Source organism: Antechinus flavipes, chromosome 2 (assembly GCF_016432865.1).
Source record: "Antechinus flavipes isolate AdamAnt ecotype Samford, QLD, Australia chromosome 2, AdamAnt_v2, whole genome shotgun sequence".
Taxonomy (NCBI): Eukaryota; Metazoa; Chordata; class Mammalia; order Dasyuromorphia; family Dasyuridae; genus Antechinus; species Antechinus flavipes.
In genome coordinates this window covers 433265323-433283270 of record NC_067399.1, presented here as the reverse complement: position 1 = coordinate 433283270, position 17948 = coordinate 433265323, and the positions used below count along the sequence as shown (strand labels likewise).

The window sequence follows — 17948 nt, the reverse complement described above, 5'->3', positions numbered from 1 at the left end:
TTATTGAATGTAAACTCTTTAAAGCAAGGACTGTCGCATTTTTTATATCTCTAGCAACCAAAACAGTGAAGGGCATACAGCTGGGAAATCAATAAACATTGAAGTGCTAGAAATACAAATGGAAAAAATGAAACTATTCCTACTTTGAAAGAATTTATTTTAAAAAAAGCTGCTTAATATGTTTTCTGATCAATGAACTATTTGTATCTTTCAACTCTCCTTTTCTATACTCTGTGTCCTAATGTCCTTTGTAGCTAGAGGTTGCTATGAAAATACATGCTTATATAACTACTTTTAGCTGGTCCTACATGGTCAGAAGAAAGCTGAAATCACTGATCTGATAAAGTAACACTAATACTGGCTACCCCTCTTTTAATCCCAAGGGCTGCCTGAGCAAGCCCTCTAAGTGGATGGGTGGTAACCCAATTTCTGCTCTCTTGCTGTGCCTTAAGTGCCTGTCTATTTCTCCAGGATAGAGCAGGCTCTCAATGCTTTCTCTTTAATGCATAGAGTGGGTGGAGGAGGGGCAAATTTCCACTACCACCTTCTTCCCTCCTCTGACTCCTCCTGAGTTCTGTATTCTCCTGAGTGCCTGGAGTTGCCGGTATTCAGTTAAGAAATAAAGCATTTCCAGACAAGGCCAACATTGAGAGTAGAACTCCACCCCAGCCTTGGTTCATCTTGGATCTTCTTTTAGAGTGAGAATTCTTAAACTTTTTTTAGTATGATAAAACTCTTTGGCAGTCTGGTAAGGTCTATGGATTTCTTCTCAGAATAAAGTTTTTAAATGTTTAAAAAATATAATACATAGCATTACAAAGATGATTATAATTATAACGGATTACTGTTAACCAAAATATTAAAAAAAGCCCAAATTTATTGATTCCCTGAAATCTGTCCAAGAACACCTAATATTAAGAACCCTTGATCTAGGGTTTCCCTTTCTTTAATTTGCTGGGCTGGTGATCTGTCATATCCTTCCCATAGATTTATATAGAGAAATAGTCTGGTTAGGCTGGAAGTGGTAGCAACTGGAGAGGAACCAACAGTTGTAGGATATGGGCTATTAGAGTATCATAAGTAAGTGGCTGGAGCCACTGCTAATTGGTTATTGAACTGATTTAAAAAAATCCATTCTAAATAATCACACCTAAAAAAAATCAACAAAACTACAGTCAAGGTTTGATTGATTATTTTGTTGATTGTTTAGACTTGAGAAAATGTTAGTAATGAAAACTGAATTTAAAAATGCTTCACTTCCCCCAACCATACCATTTTATTGAACATTTACCATGTATTGCTCTATAAACCTTGCTTGAGCTCAGCAGGAATTCAATGTAATGAAATGATCATCAGACTGGAGGCCTTATGATTATAGGCTATCATCATCAATATCATCAACAACAGCAACCATCCACAGATTTGCAAAGCACTTTAAGGTTTGTAAAGCATTTCTGATTCATTATTTCAATTGAGTCTTGTACCACCCAGGGATTGTGGGATTTAAATTTATAAAGGATGTAAGTCATTCAATGGCCAGGAATGAGGAAGACCAAAGAGATTAAACGATTTGCTCAAACAGGTTATAGTCAACAGAGATGAAATTTGGCCCCTGGTACTCTGATTCTACTACTGATTGGTTCAAGATTGAGAAAGGAGCATGACAAGGGTGTATATTGTTATCTTATTTATTTAACTTATTTTAAGAGTACATCATGCAAAATTCCAGGCTAGATGAATCAACAGCTAGATTTAAGATTCTTTAGAGAAATAGTATTAATTTTAGATATGCAGATGATATCACTCTGATAGCAGAATGAATTAAGAATCTTCTTGATGAGGGTGAAAGACAAGAGTGTAAAGTTGACTTGAAGGTTTACATTAAAAAAAAAAAAATTCAAGAAAATGGCATTTGGTTCCATTACTTCCTAGCAAATAGAGGGAGAAGAAATGAAACCAGAGTCAGGTTTTATATTCTTGGGCTCAAAGATCACTGCAGATAGTGCCATAGCATGAAATTAAAAGATACTTGCCTTTTGGAAGGGAACCTATAACAAATATGGCCTGCACATTAAAAAGCAGAGCTATCATATTGATAACAACGGTCCATGTAATCAAAGCTATGTTTTTTTTAAGTAGAAATTTATGGTTGTGAGAGCTGGACTATCAGGAAAGCTGAAGGCTGCAGAATCATGCTTTAGAGTTGTGATGTTAATGAAGACGTCTGAGAGTTTTGGGGGTAGCAAGGAGATAAAATCAACCAGTACTTAAAGAAATTAACTCTGACTATTCATTGGAAGGACAAATACTGAAGCTGAAGCTTAAATACCTTGGTCACATAATGAGAAGACAAGATTCATTAGAAAAGATTCTGATGCTGGAAAAGACTGAAGGCAAAAGGATGACAGAGGATGAAATGAATATATAGTGTCATGGAAGTAAGGAACATGAGTTTGGACAGACTTGAAGCGGTAGTGGAGGATAGAAGAACCTGGCATTTTATGGGATCATGAATAGTCAGACATGACTGAATTACTGAACAAGACAAGAACCCGTGGCTCCACAGTCACTATAGACTTGCCTTCCTATATTTCATTAGGGTAAAGAAAATCACTGGCTAGTCTGATTGCTCCCTTCCTGCTTTTGTGGTTTTATAGAGCCTTTACCTATTGAAAAATATAATTTTCTCTCTTTTTAAGTTCCTTCCTGGATTCTTTTTCATTGTTGGTCTAATTTCTGTGTACTCTAGCAGAAAAATTAAGTCATCTAATCTTGACTTCTTCTTCTGTAGATGGTCGAGGAGGGGCTCAGGGGAAGTTAAGGTCATTCAACAATAGAAGCATAACAAGGATCCAGGTTTCCTGACTCATAGTCCAGAACTTTTTGTTCTATCATTCTGTTCTCACACATGTAAGAATATCAAGTGCTTTCTATTTGCTACCCTTGGAGACTTGAGCTATGAAGCCTCATGTTGGAATTCTCCTGGAACAAAAGTTATATAAATAATGAATCTCTTTATAGAAGGGTGGATTCCTTGATTCTAGGAATGTATAGATAAGAATGTTTCAGACTTCAGACGAAGGCTTTGGGAGGAGCCAGACTTCTTCCCTCTTGCCCTCCCCTCCCTTTTTACCTTCTTTGCCCTTTCAACTAATTGTGATTTCAGAGATCATAAAACATAGATTTGGAAATAGAAACAGTGGATGACAACTTGTCATCCCATCAATTAAAATACTAGACTGTACAAAATAAGAAGAGACTCAGTAAAAACTCTTAGGCATGTCAGTCCATATTGGGAGCTGAAATTTCTTCTGTACATTGGGAAGGGCTAGCTAGCTAATGCAGTGAATAGAGTCTTCGAATCAAAAAGAGCTGAGTTCAAAGTTGACCTCAGACACTTATTAATTGTGTGATCTTGGGCAAGACACTTAATCTTGAAGTGGATTTAAGGTGAAGAAATCTGTAAAATATCTCAACAACAATAATGGTAAGGGGAATAAGGATAATAAGCAGCTCATCTTCCTGTCATGCGTTAATGCTTTCCTTATATGAGCTCTGGGAAATAGACTCAGCATTATCATCAGATTTTACAGATGAAGAAATAGCTACGGAGAGAGAGAGAGAGATGAAGTGATTAAACCAGGATGACAAAGCAAGTATTGAATTAAAGACCTCTACTGTTCTTAGAGTGTTTTGTCTTAGGGATGCAGAAAATTTCAAGGCTGGTGCTTTTTTCCTGATGGATTATACTTATTCCCCTTTAAAGCCTGGAATATGGTGGGAAACACACAGACACCCAGTAAGAGACATCCTAACTCTTCTTTCTGTGGTGTTTCGTGATTTACATTATGTAAATGTTTGTTGATTGATTGCTTGCTTTCTAACTTTTTCAAGAAAGTGGGACTCTGAGAGGGGGTACTGACAAGTCAGTTGCAGAATTAAGATTTGAACCTGAGGCTCTGTCTACAAAGATAGGGTTGGCTAAAAAACAGCAGGCTGCTGAAAAGCTGGGTCGATTACTATAATTAGTTAATCAAGCAAGGCTTTTGATCATAGAATCCTGCGAATTCCTCTGGTTCAAACCTTTGTTCCTGAATTTATGATTTTTGTCTTTTTAGTCTGGACCCCAATGCCTTTCATTGGGACCAGAACCTCAAAGAATTGGTCCATTCTGGATCCAGGGCAATACCCAGAAAGTTAATTCTTCTGGGGATCCTCATTCCTCACTCCCACATTGTGGTGGTGATAAGGCTCAATAATGAATTCATTGTTCTGTGCTCTAGGGAATGAAAACTGGGAAAGTACATGTTATCAGTCAGGTGGGAAGCCAGGAACCAGGCTTATCAATAGTTAGTCAAAGACTCCAAGTAGCTTGTTTTGTCTTCCACCCTTTTTCCAGATTGCTGCTTGACCTTCTGAGTAGGGAAGGCTAGCTCTCCCTCACTCCTTCAGCAACCTCCAATCTAGGACCCATTATCATTATTATCATCAACAATATTTTAAACTTTACAAAACTCTTCCCTCCAAAAACCACATGAGCATGAGCATCATGATTGTCCAGGGAAACAAATCCAGGGAAAGTAAGTGAATCAGTTTAAATGATGAGAATACAGCTTAGTTTGAGGTCTCTGGAGTTCAAGTAGAATTTTTTTTTTTTTTTCCCCTGTTCTTCTTGTCTGCCTGTTTAAATTTCCTACATTTGGTTTGGAATTAGCACTAGACTTTCTTAGATTCAGAGCACCTGAAGCAAAACACCTAGGATAAAATTCTCTGCCATTTCCTGTCTGGATAACTATAGCTTTCCCTTCTACCAGAACTCCTGAAAAATGTAAAGATTAGATTAGATCAGATTTAGATTAGATCACATCTCCTTATTGTGGCCTGCAGCACTTCTGACTGCCTGAAGCAGATTAAAATGCAATTAGGAAATGTTTAATAAAATGAAAATATAGCAGAATGTAGATAATATAAATATGTGGTTTTCTAAGTCAATTTGCAGCCACAAGGACACTTAAATATGGTTTTCTGGCCCCTATTTCCATTTGAATTTGACACTATTGAACTAAAGGGTCTTCAAGGTCCCTTCTATCTCTAAATTTGTGTTATTATGATTTGAGGACCTTAATATAGAGCCACATTCAAAACACTCTGAGTACTATTTTCCTTTCTAGGTTCCCTTAGAAATCATCTATCCATATTCTCTTATTGTACAAAGTAGGAAAGAGAGATAAGATGATGCAAAGGTCGCAGTAAATATCAGGATTGGCCTTTGAACATAAAGTCTTCTGAGTCCAGGTATTCCCATCTCACCAGTATCATCTTTCCTCCCAATCTGTAACACCCACATGACATAACTTGGTACCATGTGGATCTGTGGATGTCAGGTTGAATCATGGCCCCAGGACCAGGCTGGTTGACCTTATTGGCCAGTCATCATGTGGGGGTTTACATTTATAGAAGTCACATAGGGGGAGCAGAGAAATCCCCAGTTTGGGAATTAGGAGACAAGCTCTGTCCTGGTTTCTTCCACTAAAGTCCCTCTGACCTCTTCTCTCTAGGCTTGCTTTTTCCTCTGTAGAAGGAGGGGATTAATTGTACTAGATCACCTCTAAGGTTCCTCCTAGTGATAATGCTCTGAGTCAAAGGTTCCTCAGCACCAGCTTGTCTGAATTCTGTGAAGGTGCTAATTTCTGATCGGGTCCCTAGCTCCCTCTCTCTCGGGCACTGCAGGTGGTAGGACTGTCAGCACAGATGGACGGGATCTCTTGGGTAGCAGCTGTTCGTGCATAAGTAACGTGTGCTGATGCTCACGACTTTTTCGTGGCCTTGTATGTCCTTTGGCTGGAGATTGGAATACCTGCTTGGGAAAGACCCCAATAAATGTCTGGATAGCAACCAGAGCCTGTCAACTTTGTGGAGAATGAGGACAAATAGTCTAATATAGAACAATCATCAAACACAAACTTTAAGATATGGTTGTTAGCACTAGAACAGACCTTAGAACATAGAATGTTAGAGCTGTAAAGGAACTTAGAATTGTGGAATGTAAAACAAGAAAGATAGAAGGGACCTCTGGATACAGGAAGTTGGATCTGCAAGAGACCTGAGAATCAGTGTGTGTAGAATGTTAGACATGGGAAGGATTTTAGAAACTGTTTTTCCCTTGTTGGAGAGAAAACCTGGATTAATGAGAGTATGAGAATTTGCTTATATTATTATGTTATGATAATTTCTAACCTCTTTCTAACAGTTTATATTCTATCATAAAATACAAGCTATACAATAATAGAGCATGTTACTTAGAAAAGTTGTCAACTCTTGTGGCTAATAATACCCTCAAATGTGACCTGAAACAGATTAAAATGTAATAAAGAAATACTTAAAATAAATAAAAACACGATAAAATATCAATAATATTACTCTGTGGTACTCATGTTATAATTACCTCTAACCTCTTTCTAACATTTTATATTGTGTCATAAAATATAAGCTATATAATAATACAGCATGTTATTTAGAACAGAGCTGTCAAACATGTGGCTAGTAACACTCTCAAATGTGACCTGACACAGATTAAAATGTAACAGAAAATACTTAATAAAATAAATAAAAATATAATAAAATATCAATAATGTTGCTTTGTGATTTTCTAAGCCAATATGCAATTCCCAGGTATCCTTACCTATGGTTTAATGGTTCCTATTTCTATATTTGGTTTAGAAAATGAATTGGTTTATTAATAGAATATTGATTAATAATTAATAATAATATAACATTTCTAATTGTAATATAACATGATGTTATATACTTTCTGAGCTTCAAATTCCTTGTCTGTGAAATGAGATTTCTAATAGCTGAAATACCCAATTCACAAGGTTATTGTGAGAGGGCAGATAGACATGGCTATTCTCATAACAAATCTCATAATAATCTTGTCTTGTGTTATTCACAGGATCACAGGAACATATGTACAGAGCTGGAAGGGACCTTAGAGGTGCTTTAGTTCAGTCCCCTAATTTTACAGATGAAGAAAATGAGGCCCAGGGAAATTAAGTGATTTGGCCAAGATTACACAAATGATTTAAGTTTGAGCTTTGATCCAGGTCCTTTGACTCTGAATTCAGCACTTCCCTCTTCCGACCCTCCCTTCTCCCCTTCCCCTATTCCCCCCACTACAACTGACTCTCTACAATTGCAATGCTAGGCAGAAGTTTTTATGGGTTGGGAAGGGGTAAGAAGCTACATTTAGCAGCATGGGAACAACTGAATCAGCTGCCAAGCTCAACAGTTTCAATTTCCCATCTGCTATTTACAGCTGGTGTGACCCTGGGCAAGTCACAACTTCCAGGATCTCATTTTTCATTTCTGTCAAACAAAAGAGGTGGTGGTGAGGATTACATTAGCTATCTCTAAATTGCTTCCAGCTCTAAAATTGAAACTTCCTCTTCGACTATAGAGAAGCTACAATCTGAACTGGATGAAAGATGAAAGATCAAAGCTTTTTTGTTAATACTGACATCTCATTTTTTCACTTCATTTGAGAACTGGACCTAAAACATCACAGAATTGTTGAAGTTTTTGCAGCTCTGAACTTGTTTTTGTTCCTACTAGAAATACAACATACAAACTTTGAAGCAATGTCTCTATTGGGAATTCCAAACCAGAAGAAATGTTTCTCATGATGACAGTAGTTTCTTTCCCCTTCTTTGCTGAACTCAGCATCAACACCATATGATTTAAATGCTTTTTTTTGTCTAGTCAACTGAAAGAAAATGATCCAAGAAACTAGTTAATCAGCACGGATTTTTTTTTTAAGTGTACAAAGGGTATGTAAATCAAGACAAGGAGATAATTTAATTCACTAAAACAATTTTGCCCCATATGATGTGAAATTTTCTTTAACATCAACCATTTAGAACACTTGATCTAAAGGGAAAGGACCAGGATAGAAATCATAGCTCTGCCACTTACTTCTTGTACAACCTTGGTCACGTTATTTAATCTCTTCCTTGGTTCTCAGTTTCTCATCTGTGAAATGAGAGGATTGTTACAGATAGCCCTTGAGGTCTTTTGTGACTCTAAATCTGAAGTTGTGTGAAAGCAAGATAGTTTGACTGACTGGTGATATTGGATCAGCCAGGGATGTCCCTATCTGAGAGGGGCATCAGTGTTGTGTGGTTGGATGGTAGAAGGGTTGTTTTACAAACACTTGCCTCAGATAGTTGAGAGTATCCTAAATCTAACCAAATAACAATAATAGCTAACACCTATGATAGGTCAAGCAATGTGCTAAGTGTTTTAGAACTACCTCAATAGATCTTCACAACCACCCTGGGTAATAGGTGCTATTATTATTATTTTTTTATAGTTGAGGAAATTGAAATAAACAGAAAGTCATGACTTGGCCCAAGTTCACACAAGTTCACTAGCAAGTGTTTTAGGCTAGATGATTTGAACTCAGGTCTTGGATTCCAGGTCTGGCTCTCTATCCTCTGCACCACATAGCTTCCTCAATTAATTACCTGTTCTCCATCTATCATATGTGGGAATGGCAAAGTAGAAAGCACATGAGAGAGAGAATCAAGGTATGAGCCTCTACTTTCAGTTCTACCATTAATGTGATTAAAGGTTTCTGGGAAGGGACCTCTCTAGGTTTTTTTTTCTGCCTTATAAAATAAGGGAATTGGTCTAAATGATCTTCAGAATTCCTTCCATTATTAACTTTGTTCTTTTTTCTAAAGTTCTTTCCAGCTCTAATATTTTTGTGTGCCTATTACCATTATTTTCTTCCTGCAATCACATTCTAAGGTTCTTCTCAATTTTAACATTCTGTTTATGTCCTAAGATCTCTTCCTGCTTTAAGATTATGTACTATTCTCTAAGATTCTTTCTGTCTCTTGCTACCATTTTTTAAAAAGAGAAAACCAATAATAAATTGAAGAAATGGAATTTCTATTTCTATTCTAGATTTCTCAAATCCAGAAGAAGAATGTCTCATTTGAGGGTCCTAAAAAGTAACCAAAGGGGCACCTATTCCTTTTTTTCCAAAATTTTTCTTTTTGGCCACTGGTATTAAGAAACTTGCCCAATGTCAACACAGTTGGTAAATTTTGGAGGCTGGATTTGAACTGAAGCACTCTTGAGCCCAGAGTCCATTTTCTACCCATTGCACCACCTAGCCACCCCAAGGTGTACCCATTCCTCACTGTGCTTTCTACGGGTCAAGAGATACCCCAGGCAAGAGACTCTGGGGCCTGGAATGAGAACAGGACTGGATTAACACTCAACCATTCTCAGACCCACAGGCATTATTCTCTCTTGGGCATCCTTTTCTAGTGGGGTCAGGGAAATATGGCACAAGGAGAAGACATACAAAACTGCCCATTTGGGAAACCATTGCTACTAAGTTAGTGTTCCCTCCCTCTTCCTTGTCCATACCTCTGGCCAGCCAAACTTGAAGTTTCCAAATTATCTGGCTCCTGGGGGAACGGGGCTTCGCTTCCGTTCTGCACTGGGAGTCTCAGAGAGGTCTCTTCCTGAAGTCCTAGGGTGACTTGGTGGGACTGGGTCTGGGATTGGCGGGAGGTGCTAGGAGACAGGGAGGACCCCCTGGAAGTGATACCCCTGCCCTTGCAACAGAAGAGGCACTGGTATGCCGTGCGGAAGTCCCTGTTCAGAGCTGCATACAGGATGGGGTTCAGAGCTGAGTTGACGTAGCCAAGCCACAGGACGATGGTTTCACAGGTCTCATTGATGTCACCCCATATTCCTCGGTAAACAAACACCGTGAAGTAGGGAAACCAGCAGATGATAAAAGCCCCCATCACAACCGCCAAGGTGACGGTGGCTTTGTGCTCGCGGATGGTGACAGCCTTGTTGTAGTAGCTGTGGTTAATTCTCTTGGCTTGTTCACGGGCAATTTTGAAAATGCGATAGTAGGTGGCGCACATCACCAGCAGGGGGATGTAGAAAGTGACCAGGCCGTCTACCAGGCCGTAGGCCTTGTTGACCTGCAGTTTGCATTTACTGGGAGTCAAGTTCGAGTTAGTGATGTTTTGGGTGTTCCACTCTAAATGGATGGGCAGGAAGGAGAACGTGATGGAGATCATCCAGATGAAGATCAGAGCAATGGCCACCCGCTTGGGCGTCACCACCATGGTGTAGCGCAGCGGAGCGGTGATGGCGTAGTAGCGGTCCAGGCTGATCATGAAGAGGTTGAGGATGGAGGCAGTGCAGAGCATCACATCTAGGCTGGTGTAAATTTTACAAAGGGGCTCTTCAAAGTTGCATGTCTGGCCCAGCTCACAAGCAGCGGAGAATGGGAGCACCAGGAGGCCCAGGAGGAGGTCGGTGATGGCCAAGGACACAATGAAGCAGTTGGTGAGGCTCCGGAGCCTGCGGTTCAGCCCCACAGCCAGGCACACCACCACATTACCCAGGACTGTGATGAGGATTAGGAATATGAGCACCAGGCCAATCAAAACCTGGTGCCAGCTTGAGTCTTGGCTGTCAGCATCCATCTGGGACCTCCAACTTTTAAGACTACAACACAGCAAAGTTTCTGGGATCAGATTTCTTGAGCAAGCTCTTCAATAAATGGTGTCTTTTTATTTAAATATCCATACCCATTAAGGCTTTAATGATTCATTAGATTTCCTTTCCTAATTAAATCAAGAGATAGAGTAATGGATCCTAACCAGGCAGTGCTGATATGGACTTCCCGGCTGAATAAATGAGAGCAGGATAGAATGGAGAAGACTCTAGGTTCAGAGATGGAGGACTTAAATTTCAGCTCGGCTTCCTGCATGACCTTGAGTAAATCAGTATTTATTTCCAAGTTTCAGTTTCTTCATCAGTAAAATAAGTTTGGGTGAAATAAGGTTCAAGTTTCAGTTCTTACTCCTTATAATGATAAGACCTGAAGATAATATCTTATGATCAAACTATGTATGATTCAAGCTTCAGGTGTCCTGAAGAAAGAGTACTGAGAAGGCTTGAGGCCTGAATGGGGATGACTTTGGTTTTCCACATTTTGTTTTCCATGTTCTTCATTCTCCTTGTCTTATGAAGGCCATGACAGATATGGGAAGCCATAGCTTCATGCCCAAAGAAGATGGGAGGCTTGTCATGGCAACTTCCTTCTTCAGAGCGTGGCCATATTCAGGTCTGATGTGGAAGGAGGGAAAGAGCCCAGAGGGTTAGAGTAGAACTGTGGTGGAGAGGTCTTGATCTGAAAAGAAAAAGGTCAAACAATCAGAACTTTGCAATAAGATGGAGGAACTGTTAACATGATACAAGCTCAGAAAAATAGAACTCAAGTATATCATGAGTGTGCGTAAGAAAACTTTGAGAAACTTCTGAAAGTTGAAAGGTTTGAGTGATCCTTTTTCTCTTGGGAAAACAGGAAAGGTTCATTAAGGAAGCAGCATGTGATCTGGGCATTGACAAATAAGCAGGATTTCAATTGGTGGAAAGAAGGCAGGAAACCTAGGCATATACTGGATTTGGGAAATTGTGAGTGGTCCCATTGGGGCTGAAGCAGAGGGTTTGTGAGAGAATTCATGGGGAAAAGGCTGGAAAAGTGGAATAGAGCTAGATTGTGGAAGGCCTCAAAAGTAAGGGCAAAGAGTTTGTTCTTCACTGAGTGGGAAATGAAGAGGAACTAAAGGTTTTGGGACCAAAGGATTGATATAATGAAGTCTGTGAGTTAAGAAAATTAATCCTTTTTTAGCATGAAGTAGAAAGAGAGAATTCTGTGATTCATATACTGAAATAGTGTTGGCAGTGAAAGTCCGAATTAAGGTTGCTGCAATGGGAGTGGGTGGGAGGGGGCTGATATTATTGGAGTAGAATTGACAGAATAGACAGACTGAGTTGAAGAAGGCTAGCTAAATCTTTATTACTATCTGAATGGCTTCCTAAATGGTCTTCCTGCTTCAAGTTTCTCTCTCCTATAATCTATCCTTTAGCCACAGATGCCAAAGTGATTTTCCTTAGGCATGGATCAGACCATGTCATTTCTAACTTCAGCCAGTGGCTCACTGTTGCCTTTGGTGTGGAATAAAACCTCCTCTGTTTGGCTTTTAAAACCTTTATAAGCTGGTCCCAACTTACCTCTTATGCTTCATTATGTATCATTCTCTGTCCTGAACTCAAATTTCCATCTGCCTTAGACTTTGTTTCCCATATGGGCTACCCCCTCTCCCATCTTTAGAAATTTGTGCTGATCATCCTCATGCTTGAAATACTTTCTCTTCATTTCTATATTACAGAGTCTGCCTTGTTCTACACTCTGGTCTTTACTGATACCCAAAACTGCTAGTGCTCTCCTTGACTGTCTTGTACTTATACCTAAAACTTTGTTTTTCTCAATACTTAGCATAGCACCTGGATCATAGTAAGCACTTAAAAAATGCTCACAGATTTGATTTGATTTATCAAATACTTTATGTTTTTGTATTGATCCTGCATATGTTTATTTTGTCTGTTATTATATATAGACTTTGTCTTCCCCAACAGAATGTAAATTACCTGGAACTAGCTATTATTTTATTTCTGTTTTTGCATCTCTATTAATCAATTAACCAATAAGCATTTATTAAACATCAGGCATTATTTAAGGTGCTGGTGATTGAAACACAAAGAAATAGTCCCTCTTTTCAGAGAGCTTATACTCTAATGGGAGGAGATAATATATGTGTATATACATATACTTATTTATTTGCACATGCAAAATAATTGCAAAATACATAGCAAGTAGTTCAATATAAGCCCCTAGCTTAGGTTTTTTTTTTTTTTTTGGGGGGGGGCAATTGAGATTAAATGACTTTTTAGCATCACACAATAAGTATCTGAGTCCCCATTTGAACTCAAATCCTTTTGACTCCAGAGTTTGTGCTCTATCCAGTGTAACATCTAGCTGCCCCACATAGGTTCTTAATAAATAAAAATTTATTTATTGATTGATGAGAGTGAGAAAGAAGAATTGAATGTGACTTTGAGGCTTTGAGTGAGGAAGACTTAAATAGTGATACCAAGGACAGAAAGTTCTCCCTTTAAGAAGAACTTGGTATAGGAAGAATAGGCTTGCTTTTAAAGATCTAGAGTCAATGTGACAGAGAACTGGTCCCCAAACCAGGAAGACCTGTTGTCCAAATCCTGCTCCTGGGTGATCTTGAAAAATCGCTTAACCCCTCAATACTCCATCTTCCTTCAAACACATTGAGTTTGAGGCACCAGTTGTACCTATAGATGGATATGTTCTGGGGGTAATTGGCATTGAGGTTTGAGTGGTCGTTATAAGACTTTTCTACAAAACTATAGATAGATACTTGGGAGTCATCTGCATGGAAGCTGGAGCGGAAGCATGGGAAGAGATGAGAGTGAGAGAAGGAATGTAGAGAGAGAGAAGGGGACTGAGCTGCAGAGTCAAGCGTGTCATGGGAGAAAGAACACTGGACATGAAAAAGAAAGAAAACATGAGTTGAAATCCTAAGTTTTAAAATCCATGTCTGCCATTTACTATCTATGCAATTTAAAGGCTAGTTGCTTTCACTCTCAGGACTTGTTTTCCTCATTTGTAAAATGAAAGGGTTGTACCAGATGATCTTTAAGGTCCTTTCCAGGCCTGAAATTCAAAACACTATGAGCCCTAATACCTGCCAGTTTTTTTGGAGAGGGCTGCAGTGGATTTTTATCATAACAGCTACAGCCGATAATCTCATATTGAGGTGAGAGGGAAAATTCAGAATGGTAAGAAATCAAAGAGTCATCACAGCTCCTTCCAGAAGCAGCATTATTTCCATATTCCTTTCCAATGAAGCATCTGTAAATTAAAATCAAAATTAAAATTCTACTGAGTCCTTGCCTGAAGCTCTGCTACTCTATGAATACCACCAGCCTCATTTAATCATAACTACTTAATAGATTTGGGGAGCATGAATCTGGAACATGTTCCAGCACTCCAGCCAGTCCCATTAATTAGGTGTAAAATGCTTGATCCTTCTCATGTTTCCTGTGAAAGAGTCTTTGTTAAAAATATCTCTCTTCATTAAAAAAAAAAATCTCTTGGGTCTACCCTGCCAGGGCTAATTAACTTTAGATATGTTAGTGAGCAAGAATGAATTTTGGAGAGTCTCTATTTCTGCTCACAGCACTTCCCTTCTTTCCCATCAGCCCTTGCCTATAGCTTATTTGCATAGAATTTTAATTCTGGGGACTTTAAATAGCTTATAGGCTCAGGTCCCGAGTGGTAGAGCTGGAAGATGCCTTAAAATATTAGAGGGACCTTGGAATACAGAACATCAAATGTTACAGTTGAAAGGGATTTTATTTTTTACCTTTTATTTCTTAAAAAAAATTTTTTAGTGTGAATTTAACAATTATTACCAGACACTGACATTTCAAGATATCAAAGAACAGAACAGAGTCTTGTATAAGAAATTGTGAACTTTTATTATGTACGGTTTTAAAGGAAAAAATATAGGTACATACACAAACTCACATATACAATGCAACACACATATATATGTGTACAAATACTTATAAATATTTTTTGTTCTTTAGGCATTTCAGTCATTTCCAAGTCTTTGTGACGCCATTTGGGGTTTTCTTGGCAAAGATATTGAAATGGTTTCCAGTTCATTTTACAAATGGAGAACTAAAGTAAACAGGATTAAAGGACTTGTTCAGGATCACATAGCTAGTAAGTTTTTGAGCTACATTTGAATCCAGGTCTTTCTGCCTCTAGTCCTGCACTATATCCACTGTGCTACTTAGCTGCCATACATATACATAAACATAAACTATAATACACATAAACATATATATGTGCATCTACACACATATAAGCATATATATACATATATTTTAGTTTTATACACACACACACACACACAATCGGTAAATTTGTCAGAATGGAAGGAAGCAGTATAGCCTGGTTCTCTCCCACAGTTATTCCAACAAAGGTCAAAGAGGAGTACCAGAATGATTGGTGTTTTCAAGAAATCCAAGGAGTTATTCTAGTGGGTTATTTTTCTGATTGAGGCCAGTATAGGGAGATAAACTGTGGACATGGGGAAGGACATAGAAGACCCTCCCAGAGGAGGAACAAATGAGTTTCTCTGTCTCTGGAGCTGGATCAAAAATCCAACGTGGATGGAGGTTGAGACTTGCCTCCTGCATACTAGGGCAAGGAATAGATTTATTTATGCATTGGAATGATCCTAGGCTTGTACATAGTACAGGAAAAAATGGAACTAGGTGTGAGCCTCAGTTCTGTTGCTTTGACCTTGGATCAGGAATTTGCATTAATTCCATAGACCTAGGCTAAGTTTTGTAGCTGAGAAACGAGAAGAGAGCACTAAGATCAATGACAAGTTGATAGTTTTATCTCTTTGAAATTGCAGGAACTTCTGATTGGGTGATAGACACTGGGGCTAGCAGTTATCTATTGGGCTAGCTGGTATAGTGGTAGAGTGTTCGAGTTGAAGGGAAGAAGACCTGATTTCAAATCCTCTCTCAGAACTTTATTAGTTGTAAGACCCTGCTTAAGTCATTTAATTTATCTCAGGCTCAGTTTTCTCATGTGTAAAAAACTGCTAATAATAATAGTACCTACATCAGAGTCGGGAGGAGATAACATATGTAAGGCACTTTGTAGTTTTAGATCCAGGGATGACAAAGACACAAATTCAAGAAAAAGAGAATAATTCCATCATGTCCATCAGCAAAGCCTTGGAAAAATACAGTTGGGCCACAAGTTTAACTATAATTCTTGAAAGAATGAAGCAAGATTTAAAATATTATAAATTATATTAGATCTCTAGATGGAATAAATGAAAAAGAAACAAGAGCAGTAGATGAAAAATTTAGAAGGAAAGTTAATAGTTAAATACAAGAAATGTAAAAATTTATTCAAGTAACAGAATCCCTGAAAATCAGATTGGGCCAAATAGAAGTTAATGATTTCATGAAATAATGAGAAATATTTAAACAAATTAAAAAAAATTGAAAAAATGAGGTACTTCAGATCAAAAAGAACTCATCTGGAAAAAAATTCAAAGGGGAAAAATAACCATAAGAATTATTGGACTTGACACTTAACACTTCCTAGTTGTGTGACCCTGGGCAACTCACTTCATCCCAACTGCCTTATTAAAAAAAAAAAAAAAAGAATAATTGGATTTCTTTAAAACTATGACCAATAAAAAAAGACCCTGAAGTAAACAGAATAATTGATAAAAATATTGGACTTAGAATTGAGAAGACTTGAATTTACATCTTGCCTTAGACACTTATTAGCTATATGATTTTCAGCAAACCAAATGGCCTTATCAGTCTCAATTACTTATATGTAAAATGAGAATAATAATATCATTTATACCATAGAACTGTTATTTATTTATATCATATAACTGAGTATAATAGATAATAAATATGTAAAGAAATTTATAAATAGTGCTGCAGAAATGTTAACTATTTCAAAAAACAGTTATTTCAAGCATTTTTTCTTTCATTTGTCAAGAAATCAGGGGAAATTGCCAAGTTCTATTTGAGAGTAAAGTAAAAATAGAAAGAATCCACTATTCATTTCTGTGAAGAAACTCCCAAATGAAAACTCCTAGGAATATCATAGTCCAAATCCATAGTTTCCAGGCAAAAGAAAAAAGCAGCAAGATAGAGTTCAAACATTGAGGAACTACTGTTACTTTCATATAAAATTTGGTTGTTTCTCATATATAGAAAAGGATAGTTTGAGATATGATGTTCCAAAAAATAGACAATATAGGTTTACAACCAAGAATAAATTAGAATTCACCACTGAGTAAAATCTTATAGGAGAAAAATGGATTTTTCTTGAAGTAGAAGACTTTTAAACATTATTGAAGAAAAGCCCAGAGATGAGTAGAAACTGAGAAATAAAAACAGAAGGGTCAAGAGTACCACAAAAGGTAAATATGTTTGAGCAATTGAAAGGGACTAAAGAAACAAGTGTCTCTTAAAAATCCTAATGTCATTAATGATCACAGAAGCAGTTAAGTAAAAAGAGAGGTTGTGTTGTATCTTAATAGTCTTAAAAAGAAAGTAAGAAAAGGAAGAAAAAGAGGAATACATTGTTGAAAAAGGGGGATGAAAAGAAACAAATGCAAAAATTTTGGTTGAAATAGATTCAACTCAATACAGGAAGTGGGAGAAAGAAGAGGTGGGAATAAGAGGAAGAGGAAGAGAGGGATATACCATGAGCAAAACAAACTTCAAATTCAGGAAGTGGATCATAAAGGAAAGTTTAGAAGGGAAGGGCAAGAATCTGTAATTGTCATCTGCATGAGGGGATAAGGAAAAGCAGGGGAGTGAAAGGAGATTGCATCAAGTGTAAATCACTAATGCTAACTACTCTCCATCATCCTCTTATTTGTAAAGAGGAGGCAGGGGGCAAAGTTAGCCAAAAGCATAAGAAAGAAGGAGGTAATGATGGTGGGGAAGGTACAACTAACAATCATAACTGTGTATTTGAATGCAGATGAAGTCATAAAATGGAAGAGGATAGTAGAATAGATTAAAAAGCAGAAGCCAAAAAATATTTGCAGGAAATATAATTGGAAACATAAAATTCACAGTTAAAATAAATGGCTAGAACAAAATCTATCTGCTTTAGTTGACCTCAAAAAGCAAAGGTAGCAATCATGATTTCAGAAAAAGCACAGCAAATATTTGACTAAAAGAGATAAAGAGGAAAACATTTTTATGCTGATATGTGCTGAATGAGAGAGTATCTAGATATTTAAGGGAAAATCTAAATAACTTATAGGGAGAAATAGACACAATTATAATATTTGGGACCTCAATTTATTCTGTTCAGACCTACATAATTATAAAAATATAAATATGAAAAAATAAAATACCTATAGAATTTTAGAAAATTCAAATACAACAGTTCTCTTGCAATT

The 17948-nt window shown here is 37.5% G+C and overlaps 1 protein-coding gene across 4 annotated transcripts in view; it reads right to left on the bottom strand.

Moving 5' to 3' along the window:
• Positions 1-17948, bottom strand: part of HRH2 (histamine receptor H2) — a 48936-nt gene that overhangs the window by 9922 nt on the left and 21066 nt on the right. Inside the window, exons 2-3 of one of the 4 annotated variants that reach the window (XM_051978979.1) lie at positions 9439-11230; positions 7972-8028 (exon numbers count right to left, since the gene is read on the bottom strand). The exons of 1 other annotated variant lie outside the window; for it this stretch is intronic. In XM_051978979.1, the coding sequence (XP_051834939.1) occupies positions 8025-8028; positions 9439-10520 (1086 nt within the window). In that variant the 5' untranslated portion in view covers positions 10521-11230 and the 3' untranslated portion in view covers positions 7972-8024. Of the gene's footprint in view, positions 1-7776; positions 8029-9438; positions 11231-17948 lie in introns of those variants that run through there. 2 more of the 4 variants (XM_051978980.1, XM_051978978.1) reach the window with 2 other exon arrangements.